Source organism: Danio aesculapii, chromosome 14, assembly GCF_903798145.1.
Source record: "Danio aesculapii chromosome 14, fDanAes4.1, whole genome shotgun sequence".
NCBI classification, from domain to species: domain Eukaryota; kingdom Metazoa; phylum Chordata; class Actinopteri; order Cypriniformes; family Danionidae; genus Danio; species Danio aesculapii.
The window spans coordinates 19,262,153-19,280,441 of NC_079448.1; the positions used below are offsets into that span (position 1 = coordinate 19,262,153).

Consider the following 18,289-nt stretch of genomic DNA (forward strand, 5'->3'; position numbering starts at 1 on the left):
CAAAATACAGACAGTGCAAATACAACGACAGTGCAAAATAAAACAGCATACTCCCAAAAAAACAGGACAATGTAAAATTGGCAGTGTTGACAGCAATATGTACAAAGAATAGGTGTACACATAGCTGTTGGCAGTATTGTTTTTAAGTATGGATTGGTTAAAGTGCAGTTCATGCTACATATTGATGGTGTGCAGTGAGGGGTGTGGATAAGTTTGTGTGAGGTGTGTTAAGTGTTCATCAGCCTGATAGTCTGAGGAAAGAAACTTTCCTTCAGTCGGCTGGTGCGTGACCAGATGCTGCGGAACCGTCTGCCTGAGGGTAGCAGAGAGAAAAGTCTATCGCTTGGGTGGCTGGAGTCGCTGATGATTCTCTTGGCTTTCCTCGTGCACTGCCTGGTGTAGATGTCCTGGAGGGAGGGAAGCTCACCTCCCACTACGCGTCCAGCAGTTCGCACAATCCTATGTAGGCCTTTGCGATTGCTGCTGGTGCTGTTTCCATACCAGGTGGTGATACAGCCAGTCAGGATGCTCTCCACAGGGCAGGTGTAGAACGAGCGGAGGATGTGGGGGCTCATTCCAAACCTCCTGAGACGCCTGAGGAAGAAGAGGCGTTGATGTGCCTTCCTCAGCACTGCATCTGTGATGAGCCTGAGGCTCGAACCCGGGTCTCTGGTGTAGTAGACCAGTGTTTAACCGTTTAACCTGTATTTAGGAAATCCAAATTCATCAAAAAGCACCCAGGCAAAAACATAGGAAGTAGTTAACCAACATAAAGTTCTCCGTAGAGTAAAGGGTACTTTAACCAAAAACACAATTGATGAAAGTTAGTAACTAGAGGACTTACGGCAACAGTGGTAGCACATCAAACTCAAAAACCAAGTAACAAGTGAAGACAAGAGGGTAAAATAAATAGGCTAGACTAACAAGACACAGCTGAACAGAATTAACACAAATGAACCCAAAACAGAAACACTGGGGAAAATGGCGACATCTTGTGGAGAAAACAAACAATAGCTCAGAATATGACAGGACCCCCCCCCCCCTCTAGGAACGGCTCCTGACGTTCCCACCAAGACCACCCGAACTGAGAGCTTGAAAATCCCGGATCAACTTGGGGTCAAGGATGTCCTTAGCGGGAATCCAGGAGCGCTCCTCGGGACCATAACCCTCCCAGTCCACAAGATACTGCAGAGACCGTTGCACCCTCCGAACGTCCAGTATCCTGCGGACTGTGTAGGCAGGCTTACCCCCAATGCAGCGAGGGGGAGGAGGGGATCTGTCAGAGGGAACAAAAGAAGAACACAACACAGGTTATAGGAGAGACACATGAAAGGTGGGATTAATCTTAAATGACCTAGGTATTTCTAGCCGAAAAGAAACTGGGTTTACTCTCCTGATAATCTTAAATGGTCCGATGTAGCGTTGGTTAAGCTTGCGGGACTCTATCCGAAGGGGAAGGTTCAGAGTGGAGAGCCAAACCCATTGACCAACTCGAAGGGAGGGAGCAGATCTGCGTCTAAGGTTGGCCTGTCTCTGGTACTGGTTAGAGGTTTGGATAAGTTTACGGCGGACTACTCTCCAGGTCCGACGGCATCGATTAATATGCTGCTGTACAGAGGGAACAGCCACTTGAATCTCTTGCTCAGGGAAGAGAGCAGGGCAGAATCCAAACTGGCACTCAAAGGGGGATAACCCAGTGGAGGATGAGCGGAGAGTGTTGTGAGCATATTCAGCCCAGAGGAGGTATGAGGACGATGATGAATGGTTGTGACCCACCATGCACCTTAATGTGGTCTCGAGACTCTGGTTAGTCCTTTCTGTCTGTCCATTAGACTAGGGGTGGAAACCGGAAGACAAACTAATAGATGCACCCAATGACTGGCAAAAAGATCTCCAGAACCGGGATGAGAACTGAGGTCCCCGGTCTGACACAATGTCCTGTGGAATACCAAAGACTCGAAAGACATGAGAGGTAACGAGGTCTGCTGTCTCCTTAGCAGATGGGAGTTTTGGTAAGGGAATGAATCGAGCAGCCTTGGAGAACCGGTCGACAATGACCAGAATAACGGTGTTGCCATGGGGGGGTGGGAGGCCAGTAATGAAGTCCATAGAGAGGTGGGACCATGGTCGGTGGGGAATAGGCAGAGGGTGCAGAAGACCTTGGGGAGGAAGATGTGAGGTTTTTCCCCGGTTGCAAACAGGACAGGCATTAACCAAGGATATTACGTCCTTTTTAGCTGTAGGCCACCAGAAGTGTCTTTGCAGAAAGTCCAAGGTGCGGGAAATACCTGGATGGCAGGTCAGCCGGGAGGAATGTGCCCACTGAAGAACTCGAGAACGAACAGACTTTGGAACATACAATCGGTTAGGGTCTGGATCTTGAATCTGGGCCTTACGGATGGCTGACTCAAACCCCCATCTGAGGGGTGCAAGAATCTTGGATTGGGGAATGATTGCTTCTGGAGTCCTCTCCCGGGGAGTGTTACTATATATTCGAGACAGAGCATCTGGCTTTAGATTCTTAGATCCAGAGCGGTAGGATAGAATAAAGTCAAACCGGTTAAAGAAGAGGGACCACCTGGCTTGACGGGGAGTAAGGCGTTTAGCCTGCTGGATATACTCCAAGTTCTTGTGGTCAGTCAGTACTTGAAATGGATGCTTGGCACCCTCCAACCAGTGCCTCCATTCCTCCAATGCTAACTTTACGGCCAGCAGTTCTCGGTCTCCAACGTGATAATTACGTTCACAGGCACTGAGGCGATGGGAAAGAAATGCACATGGATGGAGACAGTTATCTCTCCCCTTCTGGGACAGCACAGCTCCCACTCCCACATCTGAGGCATCAACTTCAACCACAAAAGGTAATTCTGGATTAGGGATAGTAAGGATGGGTGCGGAGGTAAATCTGCGTTTGAGTTCTCTGAAAGCCACCTCAGCCTCTGGATTCCAGGAAAATCTGGCTGAGCCCCCTTTAGTAAGGGCTGTCAGGGGAGCTACCACGGAGCTGAAATCTTGAACAAATTTCCTATAGAAATTGGCAAATCCTATGAACCTCTGAACCTGCTTTACTGAGGTAGGAACTGGCCAGTCCAACACTGCCTGCACCTTCTTGGGATCCATCTGTACCTGCCCTGGTTTAATGATGAAGCCCAAGAACAAGACCTCAGTGGTGTGAAACTCACATTTCTCAGGTTTAACAAATAGATGGTTCTCCTGTAGACATCTCAATACCCTTCTGATGTGACTCTCATGCTCCTGGAGAGAACTCGAGAAGATCAGAATGTCGTCTAAGTAGACGAAAACAAACTTGTTCAGCATCTCCCGAAGAACATCATTTATGAGAGCTTGAAAAACTGCAGGAGCATTAGTGAGGCCGAAGGGCACAACCAAATACTCATAGTGCCCTGTAGGAGTATTGAATGCAGTCTTCCACTCATCCCCCTGCTTGATCCGCACCAAGTGGTAGGCATTGCGCAGGTCAAGTTTAGAAAATATGGTGGCTTTCTGGAGTAACTCAAAGGCAGTGGCCATAAGGGGAAGGGGATAACGATTTCGAATCGTTACCTTATTAAGAGCTCGGTAATCTATGCAGGGCCGGAGACCTCCATCCTTCTTCCCCACAAAGAAAAAACCTGCACCTGCCGGAGATGTGGAAGACCGGATGATCCCTGCTTTAAGGCCCTCCATGATATATGTCTCCATGGCCCTTTGCTCAGGGGGAGACAATGAAAACGAGGGGGGCACTGGCCGGGCATTAGCTCTATGGCACAATCATATGGCCTATGTGGGGGTAAGACAAAAGCTCTCTGTTAGCTGAAGACTGAAGGAAAGGAGTGATACTGGGGTGGGACTCGAGAAAGGTCAGAAGGTTCTTGAGACTCGGGATTATTACTAGGTGGGTTTAAACAAATTGTGTGACACAGGGGACCCCAGTAGAGAATTTCGCCATTAGACCAATCAATGTGAGGATGGGTCTCCCTCCCAGGAGCTATTGGTCTCCTATCCAGTGCGGTCACCTCCAGAGGGTTATCTAACAGTTTAAAAGGAATCTTGAGATTAGTTGCTAGTGTCTGATCCATGAAGTTCCCCGCTGCTCCAGAATCAACAAGTGCTTGAAGTTGGTGTTCCTTAGACGCAACTGTCAACGTAACGGGTAAGAGCAGACTGGAGTTGTTGCTTAGAAGCCTCTCGTCCTGAGAGGGGATGGTTAAATACACGGCGTAATTCTTTTACAAAAGCTGAGTAACTAGTACAGCAGGGAGACTTAGCATTCCAGATTGCTGTTGCCCAAGCAAGTGCTTTCCCAGATAATAGGGTGAGTACATAAGCAGTCTTAGCCTGTTCTGAAGGGAAGGTGGAGGGTTGTAGCTTGAAAGTGAGGTCACACTGAGTTATAAACTCCTCACAAGTTTCCGGGTCCCCTGAAAAGCGTTGCGGAGGAGGAAGACGTGGTTCGAACTGAGGTTGAGGGGTATGGATAACAGCTGTGGGAATTGAAGATTCCACTGGGGATGTAGTTGGACCTTGACGCAGACTGTCAGAGAGCTGTCGCAAGGAAGTCATGAGCTCTGATAGTAAGTGGGAATGCTCCTCCATAAGTGCCTCCTGCTGAATCAAGGCCGCCTCATGGCGCTTGACTGTAGCGTCATGGTGAGCAACAATAGAGACCATTTCTTGGGCAGTGGCCTCAGCAGGGTTCATGTTTGACTTGGTTTTTCTGTGATGAGCCTGAGGCTCGAACCCGGGTCTCTGGTGTAGTAGACCAGTGTTTAACCGTTCAGCCACAGGGAGAGCTGGTGAACCCAATTGCCAAGGTACAAGGTCTAGTTCAAAAAAAGCTGTTTATTTAGGAAATCCAAATTCATCAAAAAGCACCCAGGCAAAAACATATTAAGTAGTTAACCAACATAAAGTTCTCCGTAGAGTAAAGGGTACTTTAACCAAAAAACACAATTGATGAAAGTTAGTAACTAGAGGACTTACGACAACAGCGGTAGCACATCAAACTCAAAAACCAAGTAACAAGTGAAGACAAGAGGGTAGAATAAATAGGCTAGACTAACAAGACACAGCTGAACAGAATTAACACAAATGAACCCAAAACAGAAACACTGGGGAAAATGGCGACATCTTGTGGAGAAAACAAACAATAGCTCAGAATATGACAGCATCTCTGTGAGCAGTCCATGTCAAATCCTCAGCGATGTGGACTCCAAGAAACTTGAAAACGCTGACTCTCTCCACTGGTGTCCAGTGAATAAACTGATCTTAGGAAGACAAAATGCACAGAGATGATGACACAACTTAAATTTTCACAGCTCTGTACACACTATGTATCTTTCTCTCTCTCTCTCTGTAGGAAACATGTAACCATTATGACCATTTCACAAGTCTTGACACGTATAAGTGCTCTTACACTTGATCACGACACGAGAGTCCATCCAAATCTGTGTATCCTCATTTATTTTTTTTACATCAGATATCCACACATGTCAATTTCATCACAATCCGCTTGCATACAACTTCTTTGTTCCAGCTTGATGAATTACGACTCCAATTTTCACTTTTATGGTCAAAAGCTTGTGCTCTCCAACTCCTGCACATCACACTAACAACTCATGTGCGTCACAAACCGTGCGTACTATAACAGCATACTACACATTTGCAGTAGAAAAGTAATTCAAAGTATATGACATGCAAATCATCAAGAACATATTATATAACAAAAATTACCTAATTGACAGGCAGGCAGACTGACAATTACTACATACTTTCTTTTTTCTTTTTACAGAAATAGAGCCATTCCTTTTCAGCGTGCATTTTAAGCATCACTTTAAGCTTCTTAAATATCCAATGATTGTGTTAAAGTGTCCACATCTTTCATCCAAAGAAACTGTCAGATACTTAAGTGACATGAACAACTGTCAGGGTTTTGCCCTTTGTTATTTTAGCTTTTTTTGTAATGTCCTTTTTTGTCCACTAGATGTCGTCATTTAGTTATTTTCCTTTTGGTATCCTAAATTATTGTCATTGATTTTACAAGTGTCTTGTTTAGTTTTTTGTATTTATGAAGCCTCAGTTTCACCTGTGCTTTGCTCAGTTATTGTGGATTCAAGCCTGTCAACCACTGTGAGTTATTCCTTTGTAATGCCCCTTAGTTACGATGCTAAGCTCTTCAATGACTTATATCTTTGGAGTTTTTTTAGTTCAACTGTTCTGGAGTTTTTTTGGCTATTTTGAGATTTTGTATTTTTGGATATTGGAGGACTCTGTTTTTTGCCTCACTTTACTTTTATCTCTTATTGAAGATTTTTTATATTAATAATAAATTTTCATTATTGACTCGGGACAGCAGCCATCTATATCGAAGAATCTCCCCCAAAAGCTAGAAAATGTTTTACTATATCCGGCTAAAAAATTTATATCCTTTGGATATAGTGGTTTAGGAAAAGTAGGAGTCGAGGCTAAGGATAGCACTCCTGATGGTTGGGCATATAGTTGGATAAACATAAAATGAGAAATTCAAAAAAAGTTAGGGTCAGGACAAAAATTGAATTCAGATGAAAGTTGAGATCTATTAACAAGAGTCGATTAATAATTTCTCGATTTTTTTATTAGCTTTCTGGATGGGGCAGATGACATGAGTTTGCGTGCCGCTACAGTAGCTGAATAGCAGAAGTGAAAGGGTGGGGAAAATTGTTTGTGGATCTTGGATTAATAGAGTCTTTTTCTGAGGAAGGAATGAGAAAGGGACAGGAATTTGCTGGTCCAAAGACCCCCAATAAGGACACTAATTGCACAGAGTTACACAGATTTATGGTAGGTATAGAAATGAGTTCCCCCATAGAAGAGTGTGAGTTCCAAGATGATGGCCATGTAATTATTTAACTCACGCCTCCTATGGGGGAATACTGAGAAGATAATGTCGATGAATCTAGAAAAAGCTATGTGAAAGTCTGATATTATAAGAGTACAAAGTGCTGGTGGATAATTTAACCTTCCTGTTGTGTTCAGGTCAAATCTGACCGATTTACAACTTAAATCACTCATACATACTGTGTTTTACATCTGATTGCCTCAAGACCTTATGATATACTCTACACTATGCATTTGAACAAATAAAAGTGATGATCATCTCTTTCATTAAACTTTGAATGTTTTAATTAACCTTGTTACACCTGTGGTGTTCCCGGTCAAAAGTGACCACCATAGGAAATGAATGGGTATCCAGGCTATATTTATTCATCAGACAGAAAACATCCCCACAAACACTACCCCAACTCACTCACTTACTCATTTCAGACTGAACAATGTCTTTTGCAGGTACACATCTCTTTTACGCACTTATGTGCTGATCCTTCAGCCTGATCTTGCAAAATGGCTTCTTGACCTAATCAACAATCCTTCTACATTGAGTCAGACACAGACACATTAGGTAAACAAGAAGTGGTTCCGAAAGTGAATTATGCATAGGAAAATATGTAAGACTTTTAAACGTAAAAGTTTAACTGTGGACAAGGACTGCAATTAATCGAAAATTCAGTTTCGATTTCTGCTTCTAACGACATTAATCGAGATAAAACAACTATTGCATCATATACCGGCCCCTTTCCAGTTGTACACATTTTTTGCTCTGCAAAGCTCATTTTCACATGAAAATGACTAAAAGCATGTACTGTTATTAAATTGCAGCACGGGATGCGCATCATTCATGGATGTACATTCTGAGGCAAGACGATGCCTCTCCCAAATTTTTTTCTAAGCTCCACTAGGGGGAGCTAGTCAAACCTGCCCTTCCAAAAACTTCTGGGGTCAAGTTGAAGAAAACTGAAGTTCAGGTACGGAAAAGAAGATAAAAGAGAGGAAAAGTAAGAGAGAAAAGGGGATTTTTTTTTCTTTTGGGTGTGTGTGTTTGTGTGGCCGAGAATGAAGAAAATAAATGTGCGAGGGTGAAGAGCTGTTGGTTTGTGGTGTGTAGCAAGGGTGGATGCAGTGTGCCAGGCAACTGTTAAAACTGTTAAAGGCAACTGTTAAAGCGACCGTTGTGTGCGAGCGGTCTCCTGGATTCTCAGTAGAGATAGTGGGGAGCTGGATCGTTTCCTGAAACCAACGAATAAGTTAGTCGGATGGGAAGAAGCCTCCCAAAGGGAAACCTATCGAGTGGTGGACCTGTACCAATCGACGCTGATAGCCCGGGTCAGTGCATTCCATTCATTCAGTCATTCATACACCCACACTGAAAAGCTTCACCCACATTGCAACACCATGAGACAGGCTTTTTTTAAGTACCGTTTTGTGTTTGTTTCTTTTCTTTTATTGTTTGTAATACAAGGATGGTTGATTTTGTTTAGAAACCTTTACAAATGAAGTGATTTCGTAGTGATGTTGTATGGTTTTTGTTAAATACATTACTGTTGATTACTGTCAATTGACGTGTGTGTGAGTTCTTATTTAAAGAGAATCTTTAATTTATTTATTTTTAGATTATGTAATGGTGGTAATTAATGCTTGCTGTGGCTAGCCTGGGTTTATTTAATTATTATTCGACAAGATAAACTTGTCTGGCACACAAAAAAAACCTGTAATAATTTTTTTTTTTGAGGTCTGCTGGGAGTAGGATTGAAGGGCCTGGAAAGGCCACTGTTTACAGCACCCATGTGGACTAGCGGTAGAGCATTAAACTGCAGTGCTGGCGGTCTGAGTTCTTACCTCTGCCGGGAGCTGTTTTTGAAATTTGATTTTTCCTTTGGATTATTTTTTCTTTGATAGACTAGAACAAAAGTTATTTATCCAACGCCACCACCATTACAGAAATGGCGCCCAACGTGAGGCGGACCTAAGATTTGAACCTTGATCTCTGAACTTTGAAAAAAAAAACACACACACACACACACACACACACACACAAACTACTGCAAAAAAATAAAAAGAAAATGACTTTTATTGTGAATCGTTGCATACAAACCGTGAATTTTTTTTTGTGATTTTTTGGGTTCACAAAGGGTTTTACTTCTTCTGAAAAAAATTGTGAAAAACTTTTTGAAGAGGTTCACTTTGTGAAAAAGTTTATTTTAGTGAAAATTTGTGATTGTTTCTTTGTGGAAAAAAAAAAAAACGAAATCTGAGGAAAAATTGGTGTTCTTTGTGAAAGGGTTACGTCTGTATTGACAATTGTAAATATCTTGTACATTTTTCTACCTGTTGTAGTTTATTTTCTTGGTGTCCCTGTCCACTTTTCCCCAAACATTGACCAGTACTCAGTTTAATTTTATGATTTTTATTTTTTGCCATTTTTTTCACCCTGTGCCATTTAAAGCCATTTTCCTCGGTCAAACATGGCCAGTACTCCCCTATCACCATTTGCCTGTGTGGAAATTGATCCTCCAGACATTGCAACTCCTAACTGCCCACCTGTGCAACAACTGATTCAACACCCCCATTCTCAACCACAGCAAGATGTTTTGTGGTTTGGTTGTGGTTGATGGGCAGCTGAGGATTCTCTAGTCGAGTGTGCATGCTAGAGTGATGTCACTGTTGCTGTACGGTAGCCTCGCTGCGTGTGTTTAGAGTTTATCATAAAATACCTCCTCATTCGCTAAATATTTGTCTCTCCTACTTAACACAGTTATACAAACAAATCTACTTTCAAATGTTCTGTCTCTCGAGCATCCGTTCACCATTCATTCACTTTTTTTCTCACTTACTGGCTTTGCTCTTCGCCCTGTACAATGTCGCTTGTGTGTCTGTCCTTGAGTGCAGGAGAAGCATCGATGGAGGCATTGTAGCTGAAGCTGGAAGCAGTGGAGTCCCAGATTCGCACTCTCGAGATGAAGCGAGCATGTTTCCGGGAACAACGAGCTTTGCTCGGTGTACCCCATACTGGCTCGTCTGAGGTAAGTGTACAATACAATCACAATACTCCATCTTCCTCAACCCCTCGTGTTTCTCTGTCCAGGCCCAACGCACCAAGGGCGCGGCTCTCCCAGGCATCGTTCACGCCCACACCTGGGTGCAGCCGCGTAAGGTGCTTGCCGGGTCCCGGGGCAGAACGTCTCCTCCGATGTTCGTGATCCCCGCGAAGAACGGCTTCGCCTCTCTCCACGAGACGGGTTGCGATGTGGCTATCATTGGTGACTCCATCGTGCGCCATGTCCGCTCTGCTTCCTCCAAAGGTAACAAAGCACGCACTTTCTGCTTCCCTGGTGCCCGAGTTAAGAATATCTCTGCACAGATACCTACTTTCCTGAGCGCCCAGCATAGCCGCCGTGTTGCGAGCTCCCAGCAAACTTTGTTGTGTTTTGTGTGTTTTACTTGTTTTTTGTCGTTTTTCGTGCTGGATGTACACACTCTCATTGTCTATGACAGACACACACTTCGGGAAATTGGCTCCCTCGTTGCACATCGAAGACCGGACTTTGAGTTCTTTAACCATGCTCTGTTTACAAACACAGCAACAGAGCCCTTTGTCTGGGTTACACAACCGAATCGATGATGGAAACGCAGCCGGAAAAGAGGAAGGAGAGCCGGCGTCCTCGTCAGACTAAGACACCGTGGATTTCGACCTCCGCTTCCCACCATTCTTCTTTATTAACAACTTATGGTGTGATGAGAGGAACATATTCCCAGTTAGATAATTTTGTTCTCCTGATCTGGAATACCTTATGCTTCGGTGTCGACCATACTGGCTACCAAGGGAGTTCACAGCAATTATAATTACGGCTGTCTACATCCCCCCTCAAGCCAACACATAGCAGGCGCTCAGGGAACTGTATGGGAGCATAAGCGAGCAGGAAACCACACACCCGGAGGCAGCGTTTATTGTTACAGGGGACTTTAACAACGCCAATCTCAGGAAAATCGCTTCAAAATACTTTCAACTTATCACCACAAACATGCGTGGTGATCGCATTCTGGACCATTGCTACTCTCCGTGCCTGCGTTCATTGGTGCGTCTCTCCCGGACAAGCTTAACTCGCTCTACGCCCGCTTTGAAGCCCAGGATAGCACACACACAGTGCGCGCTCCCACCGCCGATACCGAAACCGCCAGCACACTCTCTGTTTCTGTAGCCGACGTAACGAGATCTTTCCATCGCGTGAACATCCGAAAAGCGACCGGCCCAGATGGCATCTAGCTAGCTAGCTAGCAGGGGTTTTCACGGACATCTTTAACCTCTCGCTCTCTCGGTCTATGGTTCCCACATGCTTTAAGACAGCTATTGTGCCCATACCGAAATCAGCTAAAACCACTTGCTTGAATGACTGGCTTCTGGTGGCACTGACACCCATCTTCAGCAAGTGCTTTGAGAAGCTGATTAAAAAGCACATCTGCTTGGTACTGCCCGCTCACACTGACCCTCTGCAATTTGCATACAGGAATAACCGCTCCACTGATGATGCAATTGCTTTCACCTTGCTTACTACTCTGTCTCACCTAGATGACAAAACACATATGTGAGAATGCTGTTTGTGGACTACAGCTCAGCATTCAACACCATAGTGCCTGCCAAGCTGGTGGTGAAGCTCCAGGCTCTGGGTCTACACAGCTCTCTGTGCAACTGGATCCTGGACTTCCTGTCAAGCAGACGCTAGGTGGTCAGAATGAACAACATCACCTCATCCACACTGATCCTCAACACTGGTGCTCCACAGGGCTGTGTTCTCAGCCCACTCTTGTACTCCCTGTACACACATGACTGTACAGCCAAACACAGCTCCAACATCATTGTTATCGTCATCGTTGTTGCTGATGACACAACGGTGGTGGGCCTAATCACCAACAATGATGAGACGGCTGAAGTAACTCATGGGCATATCGCAGTGAACAGCACGAGTTGAATCTGAAATCTCAGAAACTGGGCGCCAAATTGTCTGTCATTGAACTGGCTTGAGGGCTTATACCATCACGATAACAAATTATTGACTTGACTTGAATTGACTTGAATAGCTGCATCAATACTTTGGCTGCAGATGTTCTGGTACCCTTCAGCTAACTAGTAAATGACTAATAAACTTAAACAATGGGGCTTTACAGGATTTTCAGCGGGAACGGCCTCACGAGACTTTTGAATGACTCCTCTACATGGTCATGTGCTCGCCTTGGGCACATCCTGCCAGATGTACAATTTCGTAGAGACAAAGAGAAAATAATGCATACGAATGAAAGACAATCTCTTAAAATGTCAAAACTAAGGCAGATGTATCGTTGAATAATATGCCATGGTTTTCCTTATCTGCTATGTTTATTCCAACCAACCAGGTTAATTAATGTGTTGTTTTAACCCTTATAGCAGATTAAAATTATCTGTATGTGTCTGAAATGTATGATGTCTGGTATTGAACGAAAACTAGTGACATTTGCAATACATTGGTGTAAATGAAAAACTAGTAGCACAAACAGTATTTGTCTTGTAACCCTTGATGTGATATAGTCACAAAACTTACCAAGACAGTGCCATGGGGATGGACCAAACCAGGTCACTTAAAAACACCCTGCAACAAAGAAACTTTGCTTTTTGCATTAGCTGGCTTGCACATGCTATTGCTTTCTGCCCCCGTTCGCTTCCGCAAACCGATTCTCAGCAGTCTGTCAGCAGTCTGGGAATCCCAAGGATGTCACAGAAGCCACCAGCCAATCAAGAGCACCGTGTTTCCCTGAGGCCAGCCGGCGAGGGAAATTCGACTTCGGCAAAAAGGGCGCAAGTACCACAAACTAATGTTGTCTCTTGCTGATCTGGTGCAGATTGATCTTAAGCAGTTAAAGATAAGCCACATCTCTGTTTTTGTGGTTTCTCAGGTGTTATTCTAAGGTCTTGTAAGAAGTATTAGAATTAATTTGGGACGGTTGTTCAACTCATCTTACATCCTCTGAACTGCCTCTGTGTGTATGTATGAATGTGTGTGTGCGTTTGTTTGTTTGTTGTTTGTTTATTATGTAGTTAGTTTCATGTATTGTAGTGTAGCTCAATAAATTTTTCTTCTCATTTTGTAAGAACGGTGTTCTTGTTTATGTGCTTCTAAGTCATTGCCTCGAACTGTAGATCTTGTTACCTTGCTAAAAGTTAACCCAATACTGTGTTATGTTATCATCGTTGGCCACGTAAATAATATTAACAAGATTGGTAAGATACGATGTCTTTTTTTTGCAGGACAAATGGTAAATAAAGTGTGAATCTTTTAATCTGATTTAGTCTGACTCAATTGAGTCGAATCAGTGAATCAAATTTTTAAGATCCGGTTCATTGAAATGAGCTAATAAATCCCAGATCGATCTTAAAACGTAGGTTGATCCCCTACATAATAATGGTGGAGAATGCGGGCACAGCACGGTCTGACTTTTAAGCACAAAAACATTGTTTATCTTTTCTATTTTGTCTGGAAGAATAGATCAAAGACAGAGAAACAAAGTTGTTGTGTTGCTGTATGATTTATTGTGGTACCAGTGTGTTTAAATGCACGAATGCGCAACTCGAGTGCTTTTGAGAAAGCAAACTGCAGTAAATAGTTATTGTCCACGAGACAAAAGCTATATGTCGCTGCAAAGCGCATGGATTGAGAAACAATAAGCGTGTTCCTTATTCTTTCTCCTATAAGGCCTTCACAGTTGATTTAAAGGTGCGTGTCCCAGAGTAGCTAACTGTCTTTTGCCTTTTAATTCACTAGCATCAGAGTTTAGTGAACTCAGAGCGCTGCGCTCGAGCGAGCGGCCGAGCGTATTCTCACGGGAGAACTTCTCTTGATCAAGTAACGTGTGTGGTTCAATCCACGAGTGTCGTTGACTGTGCATAGTCTAGAAACAGAGCACTGGGATCCGCCGAGATCTTAATAGTGCTATATTCTGTTGAGCAGTGTGAAATATGCCGCCATTTCACGGGATTTATGTAAGCTTGTGTGCATAACTGCATATTGATTCATTCTGTGTACGTCGTCAAAGTAACAGCCTCCCGAGAGTCATGGGAGACTTTTTCGAAATAAATCTCAAGTGCGCAGGCGCAGTCCTCCACACGTGCATCGGCTGTAGACATTAGCACAAGGCTAAGCTAACTGAAGCTCACGCTGTTGCATTGAAGTGTGTGGTATGGCTGTAGCATTGAAGGCTAGTGGTTAGCACGCTTGTGGTCTTGAATGCAGTGTGTTAAGTTGAAGTGACAACCCAACTCACGCTAGCGAGAATTTTAATCTTGATTTCTCACTTTATAGGCTATTTGCCTCGTTTCTCCCCTTTTCTTGGAAAAGTCTTTGACTAATGCAGATTTAATAAACTTTACTGTACGCGATCTCATCGCTGGTTTAATCACATTTGTCAAATGTTTTCCTGCTTAACCTGGCCTGTTTTATCAATTCAAATGCTCATAAGTTGTTGGTTTATTCGCAATGAATTATAGTTTATGACTATAACTTAATGCTTTTGATTGCTCAATCAGATTAATGCTTAATTAATGATTAATGCTTTTCTCTTATGAAACTTATTAACATTATAGGAACAACCATTTCCTATGACTGTTGATATGTGAAGTTGATTTATAAGCAGTGTTTACTGTTTAATTTAATCATAACATTTATTGTTCCTGGGACTTTACAAACACAATCACTATCCTGAAATTTTTATTTCATTTCATAGTTCATTGATGCTTGACTGCCCTATTTTAATAACAGGTTTTGATTAATTTTAAATAAACACTTTTGATCAAGTTTAATGACATCAGGAATACCAATTCGCTATGATCATTGATTTAGAAATTGATTTATTCTCATAACTATGGTTTGCAGGAATGCTTGCTGATTAATTAAATCATAATTGTGTTTATGACTTTAATGACAACCTCACTGAGTGTTAGTCTTAACCAACATTATTACTATTTGAAAATTTTAATTTCATTAATAGTTAATTGATGTTTGGTTTCCCTTTTCTCTAACAATTATTGATTAATTTAATTATAGCAGCTCTTAATCAAGGTTATTGATAAAATCAGACTTCTGAATCACGTAATGTCATTACTAATTTGAATTAGTTTTAAATTAATTTGCAATGAAGTTTTTTTATCATTATTATCCTTCAGGTATTAAATTACCTCACAGGACAGTGCTCCCTTGGTGTCTGGTTGATGCAAGGGGACAGTTTAGCCTGTAAGTGGCTGCAACTGAACTCAAGTCATCACATAACCTAGCATACCAGAGCAGTAGCCTCCAATTAGCCAAACCTGAAGGAAAATTAGGATTTTCCTGTCTACTTAGGTTAATTAGTTATCTTGATAACACATTAAACCAACACTTTTTTGTGTATTGACTCAACAGTGCCACCACTTTGTCAACTTTGTAATTTGAAAACTCGCTTCACTTTCTATTCTTTCTTTTAACTGTCTTCTTCCGAGTTGACTACCGTTGCCCTTTTGAGATTGTACCTGTGTGAATCATGAAAGCAGAGAACGTTAGAAACATTTAACAGATGTTTGTGAAACTTAAACATTTTATGTTAAAATTATCTGACTCTCTCTCTACCCTTTCTCGCCATAGGATGCTACCCAATCAAGGACGAAACGAGTCAACCAGAAGACAGGTGTTTTCAAATTTGATTTCAGATTCGCATCTAAAAGTGGTCTACTTGGTTTATGGTGTCAATCCTAATGAGTAAGAAACCAATACTGTCATTGTTATTGTACTTTATTTAACAGCGAAGGAATTTTAATAACAATCACAGTCCTGGAGTTTAGAGCTCCCCATTTCCAACTTCCAGCCATGAAGCCTCCTTTCACATGCTTGACAGAAGCTAAAGGAATTGTTCTCTATAGGAACCTGGAAGCAGCCAATTATCACTCTACTCCTTATTAGTCTTGCTCTCTTCCTCTGTTCTCTAGCTGTCCTAACTGTGTGTGTTTACTGACTGTCCCCACAGAGACTACAAGTTAGATGCACGCCCCCCAGAGGATCACAGTCACAGAGAACAACACCCACCTGTTTATTCCAAACTCAACAGTACCTCATAACTGACATTACACCCTGACACTTTTTGTTTGCCATTTGTTTTCGTTTTCTTTTTGTTCTTTTCTCTCTCTTCCCCCCCCCCCCCCCCCCCCCCCCCCCCCCTAGGTCTGTGTCAGTTTTAGGTCTTCCCCCTCACAGCCGCAAAACATGGCTCGCCCCAAAGACCCTGTTGGCCACTGGAAGGACCTAGAAGCATGGCTAAGTGTTGCAATAGACAGCCTCCTCCCTAAGGCCGCAGAAACGCTACAGCATCTGACACAGGACCCGCTGGATGAGAACCTAAACACAGGTACTTTTAGTCACCTTCTCATCGCCACCCTCAAGCTGAGTGACAGGCATTCCGCCCAGCTCCAGCACAAGCTGACACACGTGCAATCCCGCATCAACCAGCTAGAACTGAAGGCTCAGGAACGACCGGAACAGCCAGATGAGACTGATCAAGCTGCCAAAGAGGAGATCAATAAACTTCAAGAGACTCTAGCCGCCACCACCCAAGAAATGGAACAAGCCAAAGCCGACCATGCTGACGTCGCTAACAAGCTTGAGTATGTCGAACAGCTACTGGAAGAGGTAAATGCTGACTCTAAAGACAAGGACAGCAGAACCAAAGCCCTCGAAACTCACCTGAGTGAAGCTAGACATGAGATCAGACGACTAACGCAGCAGCTGGACTACATCAAAGAAGAGTCCAACAGCATTAAAGATGAACACAAGCATGCATGAGAACTGACACAGTGAGAAAGCTGATGGATTACTTCCAAAACCCTGACCAGCTCCCTCTGTTCCAGCCATGTTCCAGTTCCAGTTTGATGACATCGAGTCTGAACAACGACTTGTAGCTGCCCTGGAGACGAAACAAGGTCGCCATGAGTCTTCTCAAGCCTACTATAGCAGACTCCGACGAACCTACTTCGGCACCCGTAATGAACCTGAGATGGAAGAGGACCTGAACTTCAAAATTCTCTTCCTGAGAAACCTTCATCCTGGGGTAAGCCACCATCTTGGGGTTCTTGCATGCCCCCACACGATGAACACTCAGCAATTACGGGATTTGGCACATAAAGCGTACGTCAATCAAAGAACGACTTCAGAAAAGACTGCCAAAATCCCTGCTGTTTATGACTTCAACACCCAAAGTCAAGATCTGGCCCTTAAGGGTGCCCAAGGCCCAGACAATGCTAATCTACCTCCCAGTGAGTGGAATGGGTCGTCTTACAACAGACAACGAGACTGTCATGCTGATACCAGACCTAAACAGAGGAACAGCCACTGGGATGGACTACATGGACGACAACACTCACCTGAACATCACCGGGAGAGACCGTGGAACAGGTCCACCTCATTTGCAAACCAAAGGGGGACAAGTTTGTGGGAATACATTGGTACCTCCAAGGTAAAGCAACACCACCTTGACGCAACCAGCCCAAGAGGTCAACGAAAGAACTCACAAAGATTCCACGCTGAACGAGCTCCAACTGAACCCCCAGAAGGGAAAACGTCACCATGTTTTGACCCTCAAGAACTGATGAAAATGATCCTGAAAGAGTTCTTCCAACGAAGGAAAGAGGATCGGAAGTGGGAAAGGAAAGGAAAACATGATTCTGCCTGACAAGCAACGACCTCACAAAACAGCACCTCTTCACCTCACTTACAGAGAACTGTAAGCACCATAACTTCAAAGACCCAATAGATTGTACCTGAACACCAGAGTTAGACGCTAACTCAACACCTGATGCCTCAGGTCACCACTGCATCACACAAACACTTGTGGATGAAACCCTTCCAGTTCCTAAGAGTGCTGTCTTGGTCGTTTGCCACTCCACTGAACTCAGAATCAATCAAAATCCTACATGTGCAATGCCAACTCCAGTCCCTCAACTCCAAGTGACCAGAAAGAGGGAGGAACCAACCTGCTGACACAGACCCACTATCCTAAACTCTTAATATAACGCTAACCTGTTTTTGTCATTTTAGGAAGTCACCTAGCCCTAGCTATGTTTCCTAAACCCAATACATACACTCTCCCCTCCACTGCACTGCTAGGACCAATCTCTAGTAGAGAGGAGCTATTACACATATGTGACACTTGTTTGTTGTGCTAACCTCACTCAATGTCCTTATGTCTCAGTGTTGTTTTCTTTTTCTCTCTCTATGTCTTTCAATTAGTTTCTCTTGCCTCATCAGGGAACCCCCACAGATGATGTTTAAGTCCAGAGCTCAGAATTGGGACTCCTTTCACCAAGCCTTAAGGATCAAGGTGTGATCGCTGTATTGATAATTTAATGTTGTAGCACCTGTCTGACGACATG

At 43.5% G+C, this 18,289-nt stretch overlaps 1 protein-coding gene across 1 annotated transcript; it reads left to right on the forward strand.

The window, feature by feature from the left end:
- The first annotated feature begins 16,127 nt into the window (after window positions 1–16,127).
- LOC130240266 (uncharacterized) lies at window positions 16,128–17,589 on the forward strand. Its single transcript, XM_056471702.1, is given in 2 exon segments — window positions 16,128–16,708; window positions 16,710–17,589. Coding segments are annotated over 2 exon segments (1,461 nt in total).
- The last annotated feature ends 700 nt before the right edge of the window (window positions 17,590–18,289 follow it).